General features: G+C 36.6%; 1 protein-coding gene across 3 annotated transcripts; it reads left to right on the top strand.

Annotated features, from left to right (window-relative positions):
- The first annotated feature begins 71 nt into the window (after positions 1–71).
- On the top strand, positions 72–25374 carry FAN1 (FANCD2 and FANCI associated nuclease 1). 3 transcript variants are annotated; one of them, XM_062583411.1, is made up of 14 exons: positions 72–1789; positions 6792–6932; positions 7999–8194; positions 11994–12227; positions 12748–12879; positions 14028–14136; positions 14930–15049; positions 17494–17658; positions 18613–18781; positions 19671–19774; positions 22562–22792; positions 23114–23242; positions 24169–24258; positions 25331–25374. In XM_062583411.1, exons 1-14 carry the CDS (start codon positions 490–492, stop codon positions 25349–25351), a joined length of 3141 nt encoding a protein of 1046 aa, XP_062439395.1. In that variant the 5' UTR covers positions 72–489; the 3' UTR covers positions 25352–25374. The 3 variants fall into 3 exon arrangements, with proteins under 3 accessions (XP_062439395.1, XP_062439394.1, XP_062439396.1); XM_062583410.1 differs by lacking the exon at positions 25331–25374 and having other exon boundaries at positions 24169–24685; XM_062583412.1 differs by lacking the exon at positions 25331–25374 and having other exon boundaries at positions 22598–22792; positions 24169–24685.
- Positions 25375–25392: the final 18 nt, after the last annotated feature.

Consider the following 25392-nt stretch of genomic DNA (forward strand, 5'->3'; position numbering starts at 1 on the left):
ATTTTTTTTTGGCCTATAAATAGGGAACAAGACACGGGAAAAAAGTAAAAAAAAAAAAAAAAAACAAAACAAAAAAAACTTTATTACAATTTATATTGGGAATAGACATGGCATTTTCAAAGTTTGTGGCTAGTAGTATTTCTGTATTTTGAAGCATTCCCATGAAGCCAGCTGCAGTGTTCAACATGAAGGGCATGTGTAATGAGAAGCTAAAAGGACAGTTGCAGTGTAGCGATCAGGGATGAGCTGACTTTTCCAGATTTGGTTGGTTTTTTTTCCTCCTCCACTATTCATCTTAATTGTATTTAGTATCTTAAAAGATCTGTTCAGCATCTTCATATTCTTTTTTTGAAGGCATGTTGGAGGATTACAATGGAAAACACAGAGCCAAGGGAAGTCCTTTTTTTCTTTTAAAGAAAATATTGCAGAATAAGAAAATATGACTGTAATGAAGCAGCCTGTGCTATGTAAGTGCTTTGAAATTTCATAATGGCAGAATCTAGGTCTTCAGAAGTTAAAAGATCCCGACTAAGTTTGTCTCTCAGTAAAAATAAGAAAAATAAAGGAACCAAAAAAGAGGTAGAAATTAAAGGAACACAGTCTATGGCCTCAGCCCCCCCCTCTATAGTTTCATTTTTTAACAATGTTCCCCCTGCCAAAATCACCTGCCCCATGTGTGGGCACACAGTGCCAAGGTATGGAATAAACAAGCACATGGATGAAATGTGTCAGGGGAACCGTGGTAAGGTGAATGTGGCTGATTCAACTTTCAGCTGTTTTATGAATGAGAGTTCCTCAGCTGAAAATATGAACAGTAATTCCAGCTCATATTTTTCAAAAAAAGAGTCAAATCTAGAAGCAAGTTCTTCCAAAAACAGTTTGTTGAAAACACAAGCAAGTGCAGCACAACAGGTTAGTCCTTATTTCAGTAATAATAATTCAGCCTGTGATGTTCGCAATGAATCTTGGGCTCAAACAGTTAAAATCATCTCTTTGGGAAGTTTATCATCTAAACTGTCCAGAAGACGTCGTATCGAAGAAGGAAAACAGATAGTGTATAAAGAGATTGACTCATCCTTTCAAGCTGTTCCCAATATATGGAAAAGTTCTGCAGTATTGGCTGATGAAGAGATTTGTGCTGGGCATAATTCTCAGAAACAAAATCAGCTTGTTCAAAGAGAGGAGCAAAATCCTTCAAAAAAGAAACCTGAACTTCAGGAAGAAGTAAACAAATCTCATGGAGAAGACCTTATGAATATTGTTCAGGTATCATTACCAGCAGATACCGTTAATGGCAGAAGACTAGTGTTTGGTGCAAGGAACACCAAAACAGAAAGTAGATCTGAAGGGGTGATACTTAGCTCTGATAAATTTGACATGCATCCAGCTATTTGTACTGCAGCAGAGCTGACCAATGATTTGGAAGTGAAAACTCAGCCTGACACTCAGGGAATTCCTTCTTCCAGGACAGAAGTGAGCTGTGACAGACAAAACTGCTTTAAAGAAGGTGATGTACAGGTACTTCCTGTGGAAGTTCATGAAGACTTTAAGGATGAGATTAATCACTCTTTGTCAGAAACTGTGGAAAAGGTAGAATTTCAAAATTCCGTTGGTGATGTTTTAGACAAAGTAAACGATGAGGTTAGGTCTGTGCTCAACTCTCCTGGTCACCCGTATTACCTGCAGAATTTCTTAGTGGTGCTGCAAGCAGTCTTGGAGAACGAAGATGATATGAGACTCTTCAATGATCAAGACATGAACATTATTACCAAATTCTGCCGATTATCAGGTATCCTTCTACTTTTTTATCTTCTTACATTGTCTTGTAAAGAGAACTGTTACGTAGTTTTATGTGAAGAGTGCTGTAACAGTGGGCAAGCTTGATACATTTCTTAAGTGAAGAAATGCGTTTTTCTCAGCAGCTATATACCTCCAGTGGTTTCTTGTGGGTAAACTTCCCTGATGCTGCTTTAATGGAACATATTGATAAATAGTGGAGGCTTGTCTGAAATAAGGAGTAAAAGTCCTTTAGTCCTTGGAAAAATATTTTTCAATTATGTATTTGTGAGTTTTGATTCAGTACATTTACTGATGACTTCCGTACTTGGTGCAAGCCCATGGTTATCCTGATGATTATTAGTTTCAGAATGCTAGTTGCCAATTAATAATCATTTTCGTGTAGCACTTTGTAAGTTACCTTATACTTTCAGCTCTCTTTAGCTTCAGGACATGTGAGAATGTTGGTGGTTCAAGCTCTCCATTACTAGCCAAGATTCGAAGCAGAAATTTTGCCTGAATCCTATACTTATAAGGTTTACTGTAAAAGCATGGCAGAAATGATCTGGCTTAAAACTAACCATCTAAATTATTATATATATATTTATAACTTGTCTTACAAATAATTAAGAATAGTTTTAGCAGCACGACTTTGAGTTGTAGACTTGGAGCATCAAAATGGGAATAAGCCGTACCAACTTCCACATGAAAGCTTGTATCTCAAACTATTACAGGCCTAACTATTTATGTAGTTTTAAGCCAATACTGCAGTGTACAGCTGCCTCACAAAGTCTCTTTTAGTATATGCTCTGTGAGCTCAATTTGTGCATCCAAGTTGGGTGTACAGAAATGCCAAACAATTACATACATACCTGTTTAAAAAATCAGTCAGAGAGAGGCTGCAGTTATTAACATGTTGTGTTAATTTAATTTAGCTTAATTAGTGGACTCCAAACTATATTGTACTGCAGAATAGTATTGTTGTAAACCTGCTGTGTATTTATTTCTTTTTCTCACTGTAGATCACAATTGATTTTTTTTCCACTAGCATGCGATCTTTAGACTGACTCCATATTCCCTTTTTTCCCCAATTGCAAACTGGAAGAAAAATGGTGATATAACTACTGTAAATTACCCTAGCTACTCAGAGCTCTTTGTTCCTTAATGTTTGTTTCTGGAAATTCCCAAATGATATTGTGGATTGGCACCACAATACATTACAAAAGATAAATCTGTCAGGGTCATAATTTTTTGATTAAAGATTGCCTGAGATTTTCTTAGGTCTAGCAGAAGGCTTTCAGCAAATGTTTTTCTAATGCCTCGTATAGATCCAGAGACTAATAGAATAATGTTTGATAAATTTGTATGACTTCACAAGGTTTTTAAATACTGTGTACCAAAAGGCAGAGGTGTTGTTGGTTCATGCTTTTTAGCAAAGCTACAGTCCTAATAAGCAGGTAGTAGTCTGTCTTCCTTAAAAAATTGGAACCAGTGCATATTTGTCTCTTCAGACACTACTTAAACTATGGTCAGACAATCTGTAGAAATGGCTTTGTTAGCCATGTGTCCTCTTCCAAAGTACAGCAGTTGCAAAAGAACACGTGAGCAGTCCTTATCAGCTGAGTTAACTCAAACTACCTTAAGAATTATTGCTAAAAGAATGTAAAAACTCCAGGGTGGGAAGTAGGACTTGCACAGGCATTTCTGCAATGAATACCTAGTCACAATTAAGTTCTTACAGACTATATTTTAATAATGATATGCAATAATGTAGAACACTTTTGAATAATTAAAAGCAATGCCAGTTTAAGCTACGAGAATATTTTAAGTAAAAAGAGATCATAACAGGAATAGATCTGTCAGGGAGTAGCGAGAACAGGCTGCTCCGCGTTGGGAAGTGAGCCAGATGGCAGTGAGGCGGGCAGGGGCTGAGTCCTCGCCTACAAGGGACAAGGTCCCACAGTGCCCAGGCAAGGTGAGCAGAGCCAGTCCAGCGTCAGTAAGCAGGGGCCGCCGCGCTCCAGTGCCTGCAGCAGGTCTGTATCAAGGAGGCGGGTGCAAGGCCATGCCAGGAAGCCAAGTCAGCGGGGAACCCGGCTGAGCACTGCTGTGCCTGCAACTTAGTGCAGGCAAGAGTGAAGGGCAAGGGCCTGAGCTGAAATGCAGCTCCCAAATGAGTTGAGGGAGGCACCTGATGAAGCTTCACCCAGCTTTTTCCCAGCAGTGAGCCCAGGCTACAGCTGTGCCATATGTGAGCTGACCTTGAACACAAGCAGTCAAACCTGTGGAAATTGGGAGTATGTTGCAGAGTCAGGTGCTGCTTTCATGGCCCATAGTAATATTACAGTAGTTGGCTTCCTCCATCTAAATGTGTGTGTGGGAACATACTGAGGCTTGATAACAGCTTATTTATGTTGCAGTAATTAAAATAGGAATTGAATGTAGCCAACAAAACTCTTGTTACAGATTCCATGAGGCAAGCAGTAGATTTATGCTGTTTACATCTAAAGTAAATCTGGCAATGAATTTGCAGTTAGGTCATTAGTGGATGCAACCTTTGGCTACTTTGTCCACTACTAAAAGAGAAATTCAGGAAACAGCTTCTTTTTTTTCTGTGCTTCCTTCTCTAGATAAGCACAGCTGTAGTTGGTAATAGTACTTTCTCTGGTAAGTAAAGGGAGAGTTTCTTTATATTTCAGGCATATGATTTCAGTGTTGCCCTCTCACAGGACTTAAGAATATAGAAAAAGAATTATTGCAAAGCAGTGCTGATAAATCCATGTCTGCACTGACTGCTGGAGTTACAAGTTAAACAATCTCTCTTTGCAGGCTAGGGAAGGCACAGTGATTCAGCTACGAGAAGTGATCGGATAGCATTAAGTCAATATATAATCAGTTCTGGACAAAAGCCAGATGGATGTCTTTACCTTCAAGAGATCTTGGACAGAATACTTTAGAAGTGCAGGTAGATTGGATATCTGTTCCACATTAGAAGTTTCTACCAAAACAAGTGTTATCTGTCAGTTATCATAACAATCATCACATGCTTAATACTGTAAGTTAAATTACTTCAGCATAGGTATTCTCCAGTATTTCATTATTTTCTTCTGAAATGTCTGACATTCTTCAGTGAGCTATTTTATCTCTAATGCTTATTATAAAAAGATGATATTTTAAAAGGATGAAAGTCCTTCCTTCCTGCCCAGTTTTCTTAAAAGTGGATGGGCATTATGCTGAGTGTAGATCATTGTTAATTTTTGGAAACAATAAATTAAAGTACGCATAAGCTCAGGTATGCCCATATGTTTTCATAAGCAGGTTTTGCAACATTGCAGGCTAAACTAGATACAGAACATAGAGATGCAGAACAGATAAAAATCTGGGAACTGAATTTAAGATTTGAAAATGAATAGCAGGTAGTCTACAAAGTCTACAATGTCAGATTTTGTACTCGAAATGAGAACTGTCTAAAGTTAAGTGTAAAATTATAAAAATATTTCTGGTATTCTGCATGTTTAATTTCACCTCATATTGCATTTGGAAGAATACAAGCATATAGCTTTGATGATAATACTTAACGCACTTTGTGTCGTCTTTCCAACTTGTACAGAGCAGAAAAGTAGTATCTGAGGTGCATTGATTTACTGTCACCAGTGGAAGTGATGTAAAGAAAATCTAACAGGCAAAAGTATTTTTTCTATTATATTTTAATGAATTACAAAGAGTGAATTTTTCTGATCTGTGTGTTTTGCTGATCATATTTAAAATCAGAGCACATATTTTTGGTGGCACATCAGAAACTGTCTTAACCACAAAAGAAAAACAAACCCCCTGAACTGTCAAAAGAAATATAGTGCAGAACAGGATTCTTAAGAATCAATTAATTATTAGCACAAGACCTTTTTATTCTCATCCCTTTACTGAATTGCAAACCTATTTTTGTCAGTTCTCGTGGTGTGGAGAAAGGATATTAATGTGTTAGTCATTTTTTTTTCTTCTTTTCAGAGTTGTAAAAAAACTGGAGTGAGACTCAAAGAAGCTGTATACCCACAGGGAAAATCATAAACTTATGCTTCTGAATGTGGTTCTCTGAGTGAATTGATCCTAGAAATCTTTTACTGAAGTCTGGAGAAGTCTGTTTAAAGACAGGAGAATAGTTTAATAACTATGTAAAAGTTAACTGCAATTTCCTAAATTCCTGTATTTCCTAAATATATCCAGATCTGGCAGTGCTTCAGTGTCTACTTTTATTAATTATCTGTTAGAGTTGAGCAGCAGCAAATATGGATAAACAGATTAGAAACTCATGAGAGGTAAGGTAGGTAATAAAAGGGTACTGAATGTTGTTACAATATCTAGATAACTTGCAACTAAGGTTTTATGTTATTTAGTTGAATCTCATTATTGTTAGCATTTTTAAAAGCTACTTTAAGAGATGGCTTCTCTAATTAAAAATAAATCAGTAGGAGTGCTTTCCTTGACTATATTAGTAAAATTAAACTTACCTGTGGCAAAAATAAGACTTTGAAGACTAAACTCAGAGATAGTCTGGGATTCTGAAAAGATTTTGTCAGACTTCAGCTTCTTTTGCTCCCCCAGTGTAAAAAGGGTGGTTATTGAATGAGCACTGATGAAAGCAAAGAGACCTATTTAATACTACATTATGCACAATGTTTGAAAAATTAAATTGTCTTTTCCTAGAAAATAAATTATTTCTTGCAGGGTAAGCATGTCCAAAATATATCTGAGTAGTGTCTATTGCCTACAAAATACATTGTAATAATTTCTGTTACCTACAAAACTTAAAGATTCTAATGAGCAATAACTAGTTGGAAAGGTAAGTTCTGGTATTTTACCAGAATCTGTCTATAAAAGACAGGCAGACTTTAAATGTATTTTAACAGATAGCTCTATCAAAGTCATTTTTTATAGGTAAAAGTAGTGAGTATGTGTAACACAATGTTTTAGAATTTAATTTTCTTCTTCTCCATCTCCACTTTAAATAAAATTTGCAGTTGGTGCGCAGAAGTTATATGTGAGACTTTTTCAACGCAAACTAAACTGGATAAAAGTGAACAAAATAGAGTATGAAGAGATAAGTGTGGATTTGTTACCAATAATTGAAGAACTGGTTGAAACTAGCTTTCTGCAAACAGGTATGGATACTATTAATAATATTTAAAAATATTATAAATAAAATCTGCAGTTGTGACATGTTAGAATTTAATGCACTATATGCTTGCCTGTGCATTAAGTAGAGAATTAGAAGAATGTTTTAAGGAGCAGAGTAGCTAAAGATCTCAGGTAGGTGGATTGCATGTTCTATTGCATTAACAGTAAAAGTAGTCACTGCAAATTAGGTAGGAGGGAGAGCTGAGTATGTGTCAGGGTCATAGGTGCATGAATAGGCCTTGCTTGCCTTGACTACCCCCTACCCATGCACTCTCTGCACATTGGTCCAGGAGCTCCATTTAGTCTCCTTCTGTGCTGGTCCAAGCTGTGTTGCAGGTGTACTGATCTTCACCTTTCTCTGTCTTTCTTTCCTGCATGGACCTGTGTGGTAGGGAACTTGTCTCCAGTCCTACCTCTGTCTCTGTACTTTGTATGGCTGGACCTTGGACCTATATTGTAGCTTTGTCTCTAGTCCCATATCTGGCCCATCTTTTAGATGGACCCTGGACTTGATTTGTCACCTTGCCTTGCCTCAGGCTGCCAGTGAAACCTATTACTAGGACTTCCACTCTGCCCCTGTTGTTTGCATATGGTGGGACTGTGGCCCTGGCTGGTGAGGGCACTGCCTGTGCTGTGGTCACCCGTAGCTTCTGGCTCATCCCACCTTGGGGAATGAGCTCTTGCTGTTCCCTAACAGTAAGTTCTTTTGCAGTGGGTAAACAGCTTCAATCATCAGGAAACCAGAAAAGTTTTTCTGAGCTGCAATCTTTTAACTCAACAACATTTTTTTTTATATTTGCTCTTGCTTTGAAGTTGCCATAGGATTTTTCTGAATGTTCCATTCCTTCAAAGTGAACCTTAGAAGATAATGAATTTCAAGCTGGAACAGCTAGCACCAATAATATGTACGTTTGAGGAATAGAAATCGTTGGATTAGTGCTAGATTACACGAATGTAAAAATTATCTAAAAACTTCCCTATACTTTCAACTGCTACTTTGGTGTGTATCTATAACATGTAACGAATGTACATGGATCATTTTACTTTTAGAATCTGAATTGGAAGACCTGTGTGAAGGGCTGGATTTGCTTTCAGCCCCTGAGCTGAAAACATTAGCAAAGATCTTTCATTTGCCTAACCCAAATGGCCAGAAACAACAACTTGTGGATGATTTTCTGAGGCTGGCAAAACAACGTTCAGTCTTCAGCAAGAGTCAGACTGGTATTGGGACAGTAATTTTAAAAAGGTACTACTTAAGCTTTTTAAAAGTGAACGTAAGTTATGCTTCAGAGAACTTAATTTAGATGCCTTTTGAAAAGAGCAATGCATTTTGTAAATTAAGGAATAAGGAAGGGCGACATTAAATGTTGAATCACAGTTCTAGTGACAGTATTAGTTCCTGGGTCAAACAAAAAGGTAAGTATTAGATATTTTTTTAAAACTGTGTCATGCGAGAGCTGGGCCTGTTTAGCCTGGAGAAGAGAAGACTGAGGGGGGATCTTATCAATATATATAAGTACCTGAACGGAGGATACCAAGGGAATGGGGACAAGCTCTTTTCAGTTGTCCCATGTGACAGGACAAGAGGCAATGGGCAGAAATTGAAGCACAGGAAGTTCTGCCTGAACATGAGGGGGAATTTCTTCCCTGTGAGAGCAACAGAGCACTGGAGCAGGTTGCCCAGAGAGGTTGTGGAGTTTCCTTCTCTGGAGATCTTCAAGGCCCACCTGGATGCAACCCTGTCTACCATGCTCTGGGTGACCCTGCTTGGGCAGGGAGGTTGGACTAGATGATCTCCAGAGGTCCCTTCCAACCTTACCAATTCTATGATTCCATGCTTTTCAACTGTGGGCATGGTTATCTATCCTTTTCTTTTAAAGAAAACTTCTATTAGTATGTTTGATACTTTTTTAATCAAGTCATAGTTACCATATATAGTGGGCCAGAATATTATCATATTAGTTTCACTGATTATTTTACCTTACTTTATTTTTTATAAGAAGTTCTCACTGTACTTACAGACATATCTGTCAGTGTAAAATTCTTGCTGTAGTTGTCAGTCTAGAAGAGCAGAAATATGATTTCTGTATGTCTTGATGTTGTGTCACAATTTTGCATACGTTCATTTTTCCTTCCAGCCCTAATTCTTGTGACTATTTAAATAATATATTTTTAATCTGACAAATACACTCAAGTTCATTGTTAACTGTTAACTGACTTTTAGCATTGCCCTCCAAAATTATTCAGGTGTGCAAAGAAACACTTCTGAATTGTAAAGCAAAACTGGTGCAGAAAAACATGTAGGAAGAGGTGTAAGGAAAGTCCTTGCCTATGAAAGCAGCTATCTGCTCTTAGTTTGCTGAGTGTGCTCCATTGCTAGAGTTGGAGGAGAGCAATAATATTTTTTTGTGATTGGCTTTGTACTTTAGCATAAAGTTTGTTGTTGGGCAGTATTTTTAAAGGAAGAAGATTGTTTGCTTGATGTATCATCCAGTGTGCTTTTCTCCTACGAATTTTTTCACTGTAGCGATCAAAGCTGTGCAAATTCCATGACTCTTGGCTTCCAGTTCTTCTGGGGTCCCGATTCAAACCAAAGTATCAATCTGGCCCTAATGGAAGTGATTATAGCATTATTCTTGGTGTTTAGGACATGATCTGTAACTGCAACATCCACAAAAAGTCTAGAGATGTGAACTAAAGTACTAGCCAACGAACTGAGGCTTGGGTATAATTGATACTTAAACAGATTAGAAGTCATCTTAGTTACCTCTCTGACCAGCCAATACCAAAGAGTAACTGTTTGAATAATAATGCAGATGAACAAATCTTACTTGTCTAGCTGTGAGGTTGTCTAGTAGGTTGGAGAGCTAGGGTCTGGACTCAGTAATTGTTGAATCTGAAAAAATACAGGTTGAGTAGAAACCTGGAAAGTATGACTATGTACTGTATTTGCTCGTGCTTTCTCACTCTAATAACATAGCTTGTCTTTCCTTCGGTATTCTTGTTCTTTGAAAGAGATGGACAGCTTTGTCAAATTGTGCAGAGATATATTTGTGGACAAATATTCCCCACTGAAATCTATCATGTGATTCAGCACAAAGTTCCTTGTGTTGAAAGGGGACTAGTATTGGAAGAAGAGCTTTAAAATTGCCTCTCCATGAAGGGAAATTATTAGGTGAATCAGTAAGATTTTCTTTTTCCTGTGATGAAAGAAGTGCCAGCTTAGTGCTGGGCTTGCAGAGTTTCACAGTTGGAGGTTTGCAATGGTGTTTAGCTTTAAGGCAGATTTATTCAGCCTTTGCTGTTTTTAAAGTGCAACAGGAGTTCTATCTGTTCCCGTTCTGTTAAAAATAGTATTTCATAATGACGTCACTGTCTCCAGTAGCATTACATTTCATTTTGTCTACAGGAGAGCAGGTGAAGCCACAGCCATGATTATGTTGTATTAGAGGATGCTGGGACACTGTGATAACAGAGGATTTTTTTAGCTTAAGGATTTGCAGTTGCTTCCTCATCCTAACTTGAATTAACAAAAAAACCCAGTATGGAAATACTTTATAGCACTTGAAATTTTATTTATTCTGTTTGATACTAGATACTGAAATGTCTGCTGATTTTTTAGCCGAGAATTAATCTTTGTTGACATTTGCGTAATTTGTATAAATATCCCAAATGTGAAATAAGTTGTTTTCAGAATATTAGCTTAAACTGTACAAAGGAAGGCTACAAAAATTATGTTTTGTATCATTCTATAAAATGAAGTTTGCTAATAGATTAAATACATGATCAAAACAAATCTTGAAATGAATATGTTCATTTTTTTAGTCTACTTCCGTTACTACTTAAAACATATTGCAAGTATTCCTCTGTTAAAATTAGGACATTCCACTTTTTATTTCATATATAATCTTAAAAAATATGTGTAGTTCTGCTTATATTATGCCTGCTCTTCTGCATGTCACTCATACCTACTGTATTCTAGTCATATATGTATTTCATATTTTTGCTTTTTAACTGAAGAGCCCATTAATTGAATTTTAATTGATTTCAATTTAAGTGATCTAACAGATGAAAATTTCAAAAAAGAAAGGTTTACAAGCTTTGTTTTAATGATCTTCAAAATAAATTTGTTCTCAGAAAGGAGATACTTAAGCTCCTGGAGGTTGGTTATAGATTATGCATAAACTCCCTGGGCAAGACATTTCTAATTTGGATTCATTCTGAGACTGAATACACCATGTTGCTGTGGGAGGTATTTGGTATCAGCTCTCCCCCATTTTGCTGTGGGGTGAGCTGGATCAGGAAGGAGCAGTGGTGGAGAAACAGTTCCATGCTTTTGCTTACATCCTGAAAGAAAACCTGCATTTATGGTGAAAGGAAGGTAATCTTCAGAGTTGTATGGGGAAGGACATGGAGAGGAACTGGGAAATTCAGTTAGATTCCAAAAAGATTCTTGACCCTGACCTCCTCCTAGCCTACCCACCCCAAGAAAAAAGGTTGGTCTATATATGTAATAACTTGCTCAATCATGTGTCAGCCTTTGAAATGGGTCTTTCTCGTAGTTGACAACTGAAATACTAGTTACCCATAACATCAGAGAAAATTTTGTTTTAAATCTCTACTGTTCTGTGGAGAAGTAACAAAATCTTGTCTTGTATGAAAAGGCTTGATGAAGTTCTGTAAATGGAGATACCTTAAAACAGGGGTTCTGAAGTTGTTGTCTCTAAACATTGCCCGAACAGTTAACCATGTCCTGTTGCATATTGGTACTGCCTGGCATAGTAAGGGAGCTGAGGGCAGTGAGTTCTAATTCTATTTTGCTTCAACTTTAGCACTTAAACCTTTTAATAGTTAATGCATTTCTTTGGCTTTTCATTAGAGATTACATGCACTATATAGTAGTCCTAGACTGCTTCTTTCTGGGAAGATCAAGTTTACATAGTAATTGTCTTGAAAACAAAATTATTCTCATACTTCTTTCAGTGTGTTTCAATTTTTACAAGTGATGGTAAAACCAATTTGTATAATCATTTCATTTATCCTAGGGTGAAGGACCTGGCTGGAAAATCTATTAGGGTCTGTAAAGGCCCCCGGGCTGTATTTTCTCGAGTGCTGCTGCTATTTTCACTGTCTGAGTCAATGGAGGATGAAGAAGCTGGTAGTGGTGGGCAAGGCCAGCTCTCCACAGTCCTTATGGTAAACATGGGGCGTATGGTATTCCCCAGTTACACTGTAAATAGGAAAACAGAAATCTTCCAGGACAGAGAAGATCTTATCAGGTAGGTAGAGCTCTGACAATTTGGAAATCTTCTGTTTGTTTCTAGAAAAGCTTTGTTGCAGTACTTATATAGGCAAATAAGAGATTGATCATGTATACAGGACTGCAGATGATAAACAGGTACAAGTACTTACCTTGTACAGGTACAAAAGTACATTTTTGTAATGATTTGAAATGCATTTTTTTTTAATCCAGGTAAGACTTCTAATTCATGAGTGCTTGTATTTTGAACCAAGATACCATATTTTTTTGCTTTGTGATCATCCGCTAATTATTCTTACATTGCTGTGTTGCTTACTAGAATGCAGCCTGAACAAAAAAAGTATGTTCTCTTGTCTAGAAATAGTTTTAAACATAATGGATCCTGCTACTACAACCTGTTAATTGTACAGGATAAGAATAAAGTTTAATGCCATTGGAGACTGGAAAGGAATTTTAAGAGTATTGTATGGAGGAACTGATTTAACTGTAAATACTTTCTGAGCCTTATACAGTGGTTACAATGTTTTTTTCTCCCTTAGGTATGCAACTGCTGCACACCTGTCAAATGATATAGCCACTGCAATGGTGAATGGGAACTGGGAAGAAGCTAATTGTCTCTATAGGTGTGCTAAAGAAACCTGGAATGAACTGAAAAATCAGCCCTCTTTGAGGTAGTAAACTGGCAAAATTTGCATAATGTTCATATGCTACTATTAAGTATATTATTTTACTTTTGAGATGTATAGATGTCGGGTATTATCTAAGCCTATAAAATTTAGAAGCTTTAGTATTTAGCTTTAGTATTCTTGAGAGCTTGGAACTTCCTAGTTGTTTGTTTAGCTTTTAAATGGTATATATGAACAGATTTTTTTTTTTTTTAATAAAAACCTGGGAGTGAATTGGTAGGCATAGATATAAAGCTCTAAAACAACTATTCAGCATGCCAGTGCAGGAGAACAAGAGCCTTACTTTTCCCTTGTCAGAGCTTGTTTTTATGGCTTTCAGACAAATAGACATCCGCAGAATTTAAAATTCACTATGAACAAAAGAATGTTGCAAAGGTTATGGGAAAACATACTGGCTTATTCATCTGTTGGAGCGTCCAAGTAGGTCTTATTCAGGAAACATTACTAAAGATCTGAGAACTGAAGCATTGTGAAGAATTCAAATGTATTGTTTTTGAAGCGTTCTTCGTTGGATTTTGTTTTAGTTACTTTGTTTTCTAGCTTAATGGTACACTGAAAATTAAAGCCTTGTTTTTGGCATTACATTCATTGTCATGACAACTGATTTAAAATAATATTCATAGAGGATCATTTGGAGGATCATTTGCACACTGAAGACAGTGGCAAAACTTAGTTTAATTTTAGTAAGACTTCGAAAAGAGTTTTTCTTGAAACATAGAGGTGCCTAATTAAAAGAGGTTAGTCTTTCAGAGAAAGAAAGAATTATTCTGGCTTTTTCCTTTTGTTTGTTTCCACATTTCTGAAGTTAGCCTGCTGACTTATTAGAACAAGTTGGCAGCAAGGAAACATGAGGTAATAAGTTTTTGTTTTGCATCTGATGTATAAATTGTTAACTTACAATTCCTTTCCTGTAGAAAGAAGCTTCTGTGCAAGAGCAGTTTGCAGCTGCTACCTCAAATCTACTGTTATCTTATCTTTCACTTTGCAGCCAGATACTCTTTTCAGTTCAGTTTTGGTATATAAGGTATTTCATTTTTGTAAACACTTTAGGTATGTGCATTCTTTGTAAGAGAATTTTGAGAATTTAAATTGGTATCATTGAAGTGATCTCCTGAGCTGCTGTCATCTTTCAGCTATCACAGAGCTCTACCTGAGTATCTGAGACATTTCACAGTTGGCTGGGTGTATACAAGAATCCTTTCTCAAGGTGTTGAAATTTTGCAGAGACTTCACATGTATAAGGTAAAGTGGAGTGAATGGGAATACATTTTTCGTTGATAATACTACTGTTCAGTAAAATATACACTGACTTCAGTAATGATACAGTTTATGGTACATTATAGGAGAGTTTGCTGATGTAGCTGGAAAATGGTGATAATTTTTGCTGGATCAGTTCTCTTTGCAGGTAACCTTTAAGTAGGAATTGCCTTTTTTTTTTCTTGATGCATTAGAAGGTTCTAAAGAAAGAGCACATCTTTTAATCTATATTTTGATTTTCTGCTTATACGTCAGAGATTTTGGAGAGAAACTGAAGAATTAACAGGGTTATAATATGGCATGCGACTGCTGTTGAGACATCGTTGTTTGTTTAAAGATATCTGTGTTTCACTAGATTTGATTATTGCCTTTAAATATGAAACTCTTGAAAGAACACTTTTCTGTGAAATTCCCGTCTTTTCACCCAGAGCTAACCTCTGCAGAAGCCTCTGACTTATATGTTAAAGCAAAACAGATTCTTCTAACAGACTTTACCTCTGCAAGAAGGCAATAAATAATGTTCAAGTCTTTCTTATATACTATGACCGATATATTTTATTTTTTTGCAGCTAACCTTTAAGTTTTAATGAAAATATCTCTATTTATCCCAGTGCTGTTAAGATATACCTGCACACTTGAATACTTTAAGCGTTAGACTGAAAATGGGATTTAAATTTTGCTGAGATAGATTTTTTTTTTTATAGTACCTAAAGTATATAATGATGTTTCAACTCGGTTTTCTAAAGCAATTAATAAAAACATATTCCTGTCGCTCTAGGAAGCGGTGCAGGAGCTGCAGGATCTTTTGTCTCAGGAAGTGTATTGTACTGACAGCAGAGGGCGGTGGTGGGATCGCCTAGCTCTGAATTTGCATCAGCACTTGAAAAACACTAAGAAGGTATTCTCACTACTGCATGCTGTAATGCTGGAAATTGTGGAGTGATTGCCTGTAAATGTTTTATTAGTATTTGGTATGAGCAGAACAGCTGTATAGGCTCTGCCAAAAGCTCAGATGTTGGTAGGCATCCCAAGGTCAAGTAACCAATTTCTTCTAAGAAATGGAGCCGTTTCTACAGTTTGAGTGTGAATAGCCTCATCCTTGACTGACCTGCTTTTTCTGTTGCTTAAAAGAACTCCATTTGACCTGCAGAATTGTACAGAGTTATCAGAAGCAGCTTGCTCTGCCTCATGGATTTGCCTGGTGTGTGACAAGTGGAGACATTTCTTGCAGTAAACACTTCCACTTCTGAACTTAAGTCATGAAGAGGCTGTATCTGGAATGAAAGAAAAAAAAACCCAAACATAATAGGAAGGACTTCTTTTAATGTCTTCAGACCACAAATTAAGGGAGTTAAGTCCTTTGGCTAACTATTCCCAGTGGGGAGAAGAATGTCTTGTATGTCTGGGCCAATTTTAATGAGAGGTTTCTACCCTTGGAGTCAAGCATTAGCAAGCCTCATTTTAGGATCTGTTACTGATACAAAGCTCTAGTAGAGGTGTCAGTCTTTAACAGCAAATGTAAACTATTTCCAAAGTCCTGCAGGAGAAACCGTAACTGATCAACCTTATACTGGGAAAGAAGTTGATATCCAGAATAATGTTAAAGGTTCTGGATAGCATGTATTATAGGCGATGTTCATCCGTGTTTGTGTAACTCCCTCTGGAAGGCACAGAAGGGGAGGAGAGGTTTTCAGGTTATCTGAGCTTTTCCTGAAACTTCATCCTCTTCCCTTTTCCCTTTCAGTAGAGTGTCTTTTTATAAGCAAAACACATAATTGTGCAGTGAGTAAACTTACCATTCTCCAGTTGCCAAAATAATGCAGTTTGGGCTTTTAGAAACATTGTGTCCATGGTGAGCAGTCTTTCTTTAGTTCCCTTGGTTATTGGCTGGCATGTGGTCACAGGAGAGAAAAATAACAGAACCCAGGAATGGCATGGCATGTTTGAATGCAAGGATTATTGTAAATCTCTGTAGAACTCTGTGACACTTCTGCAGCAGGATATATAGGAACCAGAGAAAACAGTAAACTGCGGTACTGGTTGTACCTTTGACTTCCCTGGAAACCAGTACAAGCTGTTTATGGACTTTCTTTTCGAAAACTACAGGAAATTGAAGCCACTGTCTACTAATTTTGTGACTCAGTTTTGGTTCCATGAATATTCTGTGCAAGAAACAGGAAGTGGTAGTTATATCAGCTGTTGGTCTGAGGATTTATAAATGCAGGAGATGATTATGTCCATTATTCCCATCTATTACATACAAAGAGAGATACTGTCAATGATTGAAAATGAAACTATGTAGGACTGTTTAAGTCACAGCAACTAACATCAGAAGAAAGTATGGGGAGACCGAAATCAACCTTTATCTAAAAGTATGAAAGACTATTATAATTAAACATAGCTAAAATATCTGACTAATTTAGCAATGAAAAATAGAAATGAAAAAAAGTTTTAAGTGCAGGAACAGTAGCAACTGTAGAATAACTCAAAATCAACAGAGAATGACAATTATTTTTTGCCTGATGTTGCTTCCTTACCTCAGTAAGGTTATTTAGAGTTGGAATTACAATGCTCATATTTTCTGTTACATTTCATCCTATAACTCTGATAAAAGGAAATAACAGCACAGGCTATCGAATGTCTGCAGTTCTCTCTCTTCATCTTGTGTCTCTGTACCTAGCTTCTCCCACACTTGGAATGCGAAGTGGTACAAAGGAAGAGTTAGTCTCAGTTCCTCATGTGTAAATTAAAACAAAGTGCCTTCCCCAAGTCATAGAAGTAGACTGTGTCATACTTACGATTTGAACCAAGTTTTCTGAGTCTGTAATTAAATTGTAGTCCTGCATGTTCTTCATAATGCAATGATCTAAAACTTACTCTGTATGTATATTCTTGCACAACTGAACTGGTCCTTCTGTTTCCACATTAAGTCCTGCTAAGAAACTGGCTTAAGAAAAATAATGCTGTGTGCTACTTGGATAGAGTAGTACTGTGGAAGATTCCTTCTTCCTTAGCACTGACTCTTTTGTCTTGTCACTTACTATGTATATGTAGAATTTACACTTCCTTGATCTTTTATTGTTCAGTACAAATGGGGAGTAATTCCTTTGTACTGTCTTAGTACAACCAAAATTAGAATTTAATATTCTGACAGTGCAAAATCTTACTTAATGGTTTTAACTTCAGTACATCAGGAGGAAAAGAAGCCTTGTCATATATATTGTTTTTTAATATTCACATTTTTTGTGCTCTTTAAATCAGTTGATTCTTTGGGCTTAGTAAGAACAGATAGACCAGTACTGGTCTTTTAAAATTATTGCTTGTTGTCTTGTTCTTTGCTAGGCCATTGACTGCATTAGAAATGGGCTTGCAGACCCATTTGTCCGTACTGGACATCGTCTCTCTCTATACCAGCGGGCCCTACGAATCAGAGACTCACCAAGCTGTAAACAATTCAGATGCTTGTTTCATGATCTGCCAGTCATAACTGTGGAAGATGTGACGCATGTAAGTAAGTTACAATGCTGGTGATTTCTGAAAAATACAAACTCTTGAGGTCTTTTTCATCTGACCAGAAAAAATAATTCTGAAGAATATCATTATGTGCCTGTGAACCAACCAATGGCCTATTTGCATTGCGGGAAAGCTGATACAGACATAAATATTTCTAAAAGAAAAACCTCTAAAGGCTCTGCTTCTTAGCTGTAGTTAGTCAGATGTACTCCATTGATTTAATTTGCATGAGTTAGAAATCTGACCAGATATAAGTTCCCCTAATTTACCAGCAATTAAGCTGTCAGAAATTTTGTCAGAATTATATAAGCAAATCTGTGTATTGGCTCTGATTTTTTTTTGTATGTCTTCAGGTTAAGCTTTGTATCTATAAGCAAAAGTAATAGTAACATTAGCAAGATGTTGTGAGCAGTAGAGTAATGGCTCGATCTCAAGAGAATGCCTTTCTTTTTTCTTAACCTTCTGGCAGTAGGCATTTGTAGCATATTGTAATGTTTGGGGGTTTGTTTTGTGTTTTTTTTAAACCATTCTTTTTCCTGCTGTTGCAAAGATATTTGTATCTGAGCAGAGTCAGAGCAGAGCCTCTCCTTCTCTCCCAACCCTATCACTGCATACTTTTCCGAGGACAAAAATGAGTCTTCTCAGTCATTCCCTATTCTTTCTTCTCAGCCTTAAATATAGAAATACTACATTCCCTTCTGTCCATTTTTTTTTCCTGAATAATATGCCAGTTCAGAAAAATCTAGTTTGTCATCCAAAATTTATTTCTTTAATGCTGTCAACGGAATGGTAGGTTAAGTTTTATTCAGCTGATTTTTTGAAGCAGTCTAGCCTTGGTTTTAAGGACACTGAGAAGGAGGCACACATTCTTTGAGAGAGACTGAAATACACATGCTAAAGCTTTTTAGGTGTGATGCAGGGAAATAACTACTTCTTTATGGTGTTCAGGTTACGATCAAAGGAAAGATGTGTCCTCAGATGGGACTGGGAAAATCTGTGTTTCTAATGGAGGATACTGATGGCGAAGAAGGAGGCGAAGACTTCAGTGTATCCACAGTCATGTGCTCTGTTGAGGAACTGGCGTTGACTCATTATAGGCAGAATGGTTTTGATCAGGGTAATAGTAACTTCTTTTTATAAAGTAAAATAACTGTGGGAGTAAAGACCCAATTTATTAAGCAGTTCAGTTAATTAGGCCAGTTTTAGCTTATTTCATTAGACTTTTTTTTTTCATCTCATTCTGTTTTCTTCCCAAAGGTCTCTAATATATCATTTCCAGCTGGTCTTCCTCCTGGCCATTAAGCTTTTTCTTCCCATGTATATGAAAGGCAGTTTTGAAATGTGGAAGAAAAAAGACTTCTTCAACCCAATAAAAAAATCACTTATTTTGCCTTTCTCGTTAGTGAACAGTCATTTTATCATCTGTTGGGGGCTTAATGCCAGCAGTGTCTTAAAAGAAATTTACAAGAAAGGTAAACTCCTGGTGTGATTTTTGGAACTAGATTAACATGAAAACAGGATACAGCGTAGCAAGACACTTAAAAACTCCCTTTAAAAAAGCTTGTTTTTCAGTCCTATTATTACTTATTCTTATGTTTTTATAGCGTAAGAGTTTTGGAAAGCCTTGGACAAATACAAATATATAGATCAGGAAATAGAATATATAGATCAGGAAAAAAAAATAAAGCAAGCAGATGATAATATACTAAAACCAAATAAAGTTAGAACTGTAAACTTTAGGCAAGACAGGGCACGTTGATTGATCTTATGCTCTTAGTAAAAGCCACTGGCCTTGAAATGGAGGGCATTAGCAAATTGTGGAAATAATAAAAGAGATTTACCATGCAAGTATATAATGACTTCAGTTGTGTATCAGCCTAAGCGTGGCATACTTCTATTTTACATCACTCTAATTTACTTGTGATTCATATGATGTTGCTATAGGGTTAAATGTTTCCACTTTTATGGCTGAAGTATTTATATTATTAATTATTTCTGTCCTTTAGGGATTCATGGAGAAGGTTCAACGTTTATTACACTGTATGGACTTCTAATGTGGGATATCATATTCATGGACAACATACCCGATGTTTTCAGAAATTGCTATCAGGTATTTTTGAAAGGCTTTCTTTAATACTTTACCCATTGCTGTAGAATCTGTAATCACATTAAAAATACGATTATGGATTCGCAACATTTTATTCTGAGGGACTTTCAGACAGCTCTTGGTGTTAGCTTGCTTACTTCTTTTACTACTTCTTGTTATATTGACTGTTTTACTAAAGGGCTCCTCATTAATTGATCATATTAGTCCGGATTGACTGTCATTTATGGTGAGATTCAGCTGGCTAAATGCAGATGCCGTATCCCTGAACGCACTGGTGAACATTTTCTGTATAATTGGTGGAAGAAAAAGACATGTCCATAGAATAGTTCATCTCAGTTGGTGGGAAATGGGTCAGATGACTCACTCAATAAAAAAATCTATTATTTTTCAGTACATTTCAAAGGGAATACAGATGTTTAAACTCAGGTTTGATACACACCCCCCCCCATGTCTGTGCTTTTCGGTTCATCCTTCTTTTTTTTTTTTTTTAAAGCAAACAAAAAATGAATGAAAAAATAAATGACCTTCCCTTAAACAACTCCCTGTCAAAACCTAAGACTGGTGATTGCAGCGGGACTTCTGTTTTTTAGGTAGAGGCTTTACAGTCCATAAATTACTGGTAGGAACAATTTTAAATTTTTGCAGTTAGATATATTGATCATTTAGTGGCATTTGACAGGAAAAAAAGCCCTAGAAATGTATCTCAAATGCAGTAGGACTAAACTAGGTCGGACAGTCCTCCTCTTTCTTCCTTCCACCTTGACCAGTTCTTTCTAATTGCAACTCTAGTCAAGATGCAAAACAGCCATAGTGGTCCTCTTCGAGTTAATTTATTTGTATTGCAAGAAGTTATAGGTTAATATGACTGTGAGTATCTTTCTTAGGTAGAAATTTCCCTTTGTTTGTGTGTGTTTTTTTTTTTTTTTAATGATCAGTATGTAGGGTTTTTTTTAATTTTTAGCCAATATGTAGTAGAAATTTTTGTGGTTGAGTCAAAACCAGCTGGTGGTTTGGGAAGATGGCTGTCATCTCCCTACAAACATCTCTTTTTATTGGAGGGGAAAAGATATAATCATTTAAGGACTTTATTACATAGATTCCTTTGCGCAAAGGCTGTAAAATCTAGTGAATCAACAGCAAAATGATTCTGCTGCAGGCCAATGGAATAAAACTCAAAACTGGATACATGAGTCTCTCACTAAGCTGAAGTTTAAGCTTTTTTAGTTTGTGCTGACATGGATTATGAATATGTATACAGTCAATTATGTATACAGTCAATTACTGAAATAATTAAGCCACAAAAGCTTAGTTGTAAGTATGATCAGATCATAATATAAAGAGGCTACTTAGTAATGATTATTCTTTGAAATGTCTTTTTATAACAACTTATGACCAAATACAGGATTGAATATCAGATAGGGTTGAATTGACTACTGGTTACAGGAAGAACTGAGCCATGATGGCTGCCCTTTTTTTTTTTTTTTTTTTTTTTTTTTTTTTTTTTGGACATTTGGGATGGGACATGAAGGCATTTGCAGGCGGGTGACGAGGGAAACTGCTAATAACACTCTAGTTTCCAAGAAAGACTATACAAATAGTAGTAAATGGAATTCTTACAGCTAACCTCATGTGGCATATCTGCTATTCTCATAAGTTAAAGACACCTTAATTGTATGTCTTGTGTGTGTTAAAAACTGTTTTTTTTATTAGTGCTAATTACCGTTTACCATAGCCTTTCTAAATACATTCCCTTTTATATAATCTCATTACATACAGATTGTACCTACTTACTTAAAAAAAAAAATTGTATATAAAAGAGTCTGCTTGTAACAAGGATAAGGCAGCACTTACTTAATAAGTCCAGCATTTACAGTGCTTTTGCCCTGGCCTCCTTAGCTTATTTAAAAAAAAAAAAAAAAAGAAAAGAAAAGAAATTTTACTTATTAATGCAGAGCAAAGATGACAGATTAAGGCATAAACAAGGACAAACCGTAAGTTTCTACCAATAGTTCCTAGGCTGGGCTGTCCTGAGATTAGCATGGTTGTGGCAGCAGTATGTGGAAGTTAGTTAGTTAGAAATTTGTATCCTTGCAATGATACGCATTTGCATTTGAGAAATTAGAATGCCATTCACCTGCTTTCTGGCCTTTTTTCCTTTTGTTTTCAAAATTGAGTGTTTACTGCAGTGACTTTTTATACTATAACATGTACAAGAGATGCACATAATTCTCTGCTTTTGAGAGGCCTGGGTAATAATCCACAAATCTGTCACTGTTTTGTTCCCTGTTCCTCTCTCCCCTGCTCCCTGCACTCCCCCTGCCCTGTGCTGCAAAACTGTTGTTCACTATAGCTGAGCAGTTTTGATTCTCATTCCAAATCCTGGCTAGAATATTATTGCTTGGAGATTCAGGAGCACAGCTAGCTCCTTGTTTTCTTTCTAGGGAAACCTCTGTGACTAGATTTTTTACAAATTTAAAAAAAAAAAAAAAAAAGAGAGAATGTTCTAAGATGTGACCAGTGTGCTGCACTGGCATCAATTATTAAAATTATGCAAGTCTTTCTACATCATGTGGTGAGTGTGTCCAAGTTAAACTGAATCAGTTTGAGTGAATTTGTAGTTCAGCTTAAAAAAGAATTTTTTTTATATAATATATATATATATATATATATATATATATATAAAAATATATATAATGTGTGTATGTGTGTGTGTGTGTGTGTGTGTGTGTGTGTGTGTGTATGTGTATATGTATATATAATACACACACACACACACAAAATGCTTTGCAGGCAGCTCCTCAGGGCTGTTCTTACCTTTTCATACAGACGTTCCCCCTGGATTTATACACTGACAGCTTCTATGAGAACAGGAGGGATGCCATTGAGGTCAGACTCCAGCAGCTTCATACTGCTTCCTCAGAGACACTGACAAAGTGGATCGCTGACATCTGGAACACTCAGGAGGGAAAAGCAGCAGCACTAGTTAGCTGGGGGCGTTTTATTTCCCTCCAGCAGGTTCAGGTAAATAACAAGTAAGTTGTCCAGAGTGGGCACTGACCCAAGAATGGTGAGTGGTGAGGAGGAAGCAAGTGAGTACTTGAGCATAATTTTCCCTGTTTCTAAATCCTCTCACTTTCCCATTTGCCCTTTTCTGATAGGGCCACTTTTCCTGCAGCAGTAGTTGGGAACACAGCAGGAAAATTGCTGTAGATAGATAACATCTATTGAATTTGGTAGTTACACATGAGTAAACAAAAAAGCAGAGACAGAATATTATTTTTGAGAGCTGAGAAAGGGCTGGACAGGAAATACAAAGAAAAACAATGTAATTTTCTCTTACAGAGCCTTGTCTCTTGCCTTGGAGGAACGTTTCTGAGTGGTGTTTTTAGGCAACTTTCTAAAGATTTACGCCATTGCAGAGGGGGGCTTCCTGACCTGGTTGTGTGGAGTACTCATAGTAATCACTTCAAGGTATGTTGACAGATCATGGACTACTCAGTGCTCAGCTGATCCTACTTAAGAAAGAGCAACAGAAAACCTTCCAGTTGTCAGAGCGTACAACCTGTATTTTTCTGTTGCAGTGGGGCAAAACCTGCTGCTCATCTGCCAAGCAGTTGTGGTGATCAATGATTTTTTTATTACTTATATGTCATTTCATTAGGCCTTTTGCTATAGCTTTAATGGACGTCATAGAAACAGCAAGCAGGAGCTATGTATTGTTGTAGACTAGAGCATTTATTAAAATTACTATAAAGCAACTGTTGTTAATGCCTTGCACATTCAGACAAGTGTTGGCACAGGGTGTTAACATCACCACTTAGGCAAAAAAAATAAATATATATGAGACAAAAATTCACTGTAACTACAAAAACTTGAGCAAGCAATCATGATTTCTGTTTGATAGCAGCCAGGAGAATAATGGGCTTCTCTCAGCTGCTGGAGCATCTTGTTATGTATTCATAAAACATAACAGCAGCAACTAGTTCTCTGGTACACTTGAAGTAATATACTTTTAAGTTTCTACCTCAGCTTGACTGACTTACAGCTTTTTGGAACGTGTCCAGATTTGAAGGGACAAGGACCAGGATCTGTGTAAATTGGAGATGAATGACTACTAGTAAGATAGATGATTTTGAATATGGAGTATCTTCCTTCACCACCATCTTAAATAATTTTTTCTACATATTGTACTATCTGTGTTTTGGTGGATAATTACCCTACAAAATTTTAATTACAAGTAAACTTTGGGATTTGGGTTTGTAATTTAGCACTCCCTGGGCCTTCTATATTAAGTCTACATTATTTCTATTGCAAGCAACAGCTTATACTAGTCTATTGTAACTAAAGATCTTTCTGCTTCTCTGCATAATCTATTAATCATCCAAATTCCTTTGTAGCTGGTGGAAGTGAAAGGTCCCAATGATCGCCTGTCCTGCAAGCAGATCATCTGGCTAAGTGAACTGAAGAAGCTGGGCGCTACAGTAGAGGTTTGTCATGTGCAAGCAGTTGGAGCTAAGAGTAAACGCCTCAGCTGACAAAAACCATCTTGATCACGTGCGTTTTGTATGCAACTGGCCTATCCTTAAAGGAAATGACGTGACACACACTACTGGCTGCTGCCTATTTAAAATAGTTTCCCATAAAACTATGGCTTCATGTAATATTACTGCAGTTAGTTACACTTTGCACAAATACATTCTAAAATAGTTTGAGAGGACTGTCTATTTATGATTTACAGTATGTTAACAGCATTCAGAAGAACAAAGGTTCCTCCTACATACACAATATGTAACTTATTGTACAAAAAGGTAATATAGGGTCTTTGTTCAGTCAAGAGAATTAGCTGCAATCAGATCTGTACCAAATGAAAAAAAAATCTTCTTCAATAAAAAATGCATTGTATCAAGTCCTTCATCACTTCTAGTTTGCTGCTCTAGTCCGATTTCATTACACTCTGCAAGTTCCCTATTCAGCACCTTCCAGTATGTTAGAACCAGCATGGTTCTGTGGTCCCTACTTTGTATAAAGTACTTCTTTTTGAATTTCATATAAAAACTGTAACTGGCATTGACTAAGGTATAAACCACAATTTTTTAAAATGCCTATTTTAATTTGCTGCTACATAGGAAAACATAACTTGTTTAACAGCTCTTTCTGTTTCAAATAGCTGTGTTAACTGTAAAAGGGGGGGAGGGGAAGTATTTCTGTTTGTTAGTAGATGAGTTGGCAAGTGCCAAGATTGGTGATTGCTCCACTCATTTGCAAGATGCCATTGTACTACATTGCCCTACGCAGAATGATATTTTCTCATTCACAGTTAAGTCAATCAATCAACTGAAATGGAATCAAAAAGTTGAGTTCTCTCTTAATACACCAACACTTTTTTTCCTCCAATTTTAATACATAGACAGCATCATTACTCTGCAGCTTTCATTTTCATACTGAGGAGTAAGCTTTCAAGATGTTCAAAATTTTACTTACCATACTAACAGCAAGCACTGCAAAAGAACATAGTGAGCAATTATCTGCACATCTGCTTTATTAATTCTTTTTCTCCAGCAGTGTCCCTGCTTTTCTTGAAAAAAACAGAAATAACACACCCATCATTTTTTTCATGAAAG

This window comes from Rhea pennata, chromosome 10, assembly GCF_028389875.1.
Source record: "Rhea pennata isolate bPtePen1 chromosome 10, bPtePen1.pri, whole genome shotgun sequence".
NCBI classification, from domain to species: domain Eukaryota; kingdom Metazoa; phylum Chordata; class Aves; order Rheiformes; family Rheidae; genus Rhea; species Rhea pennata.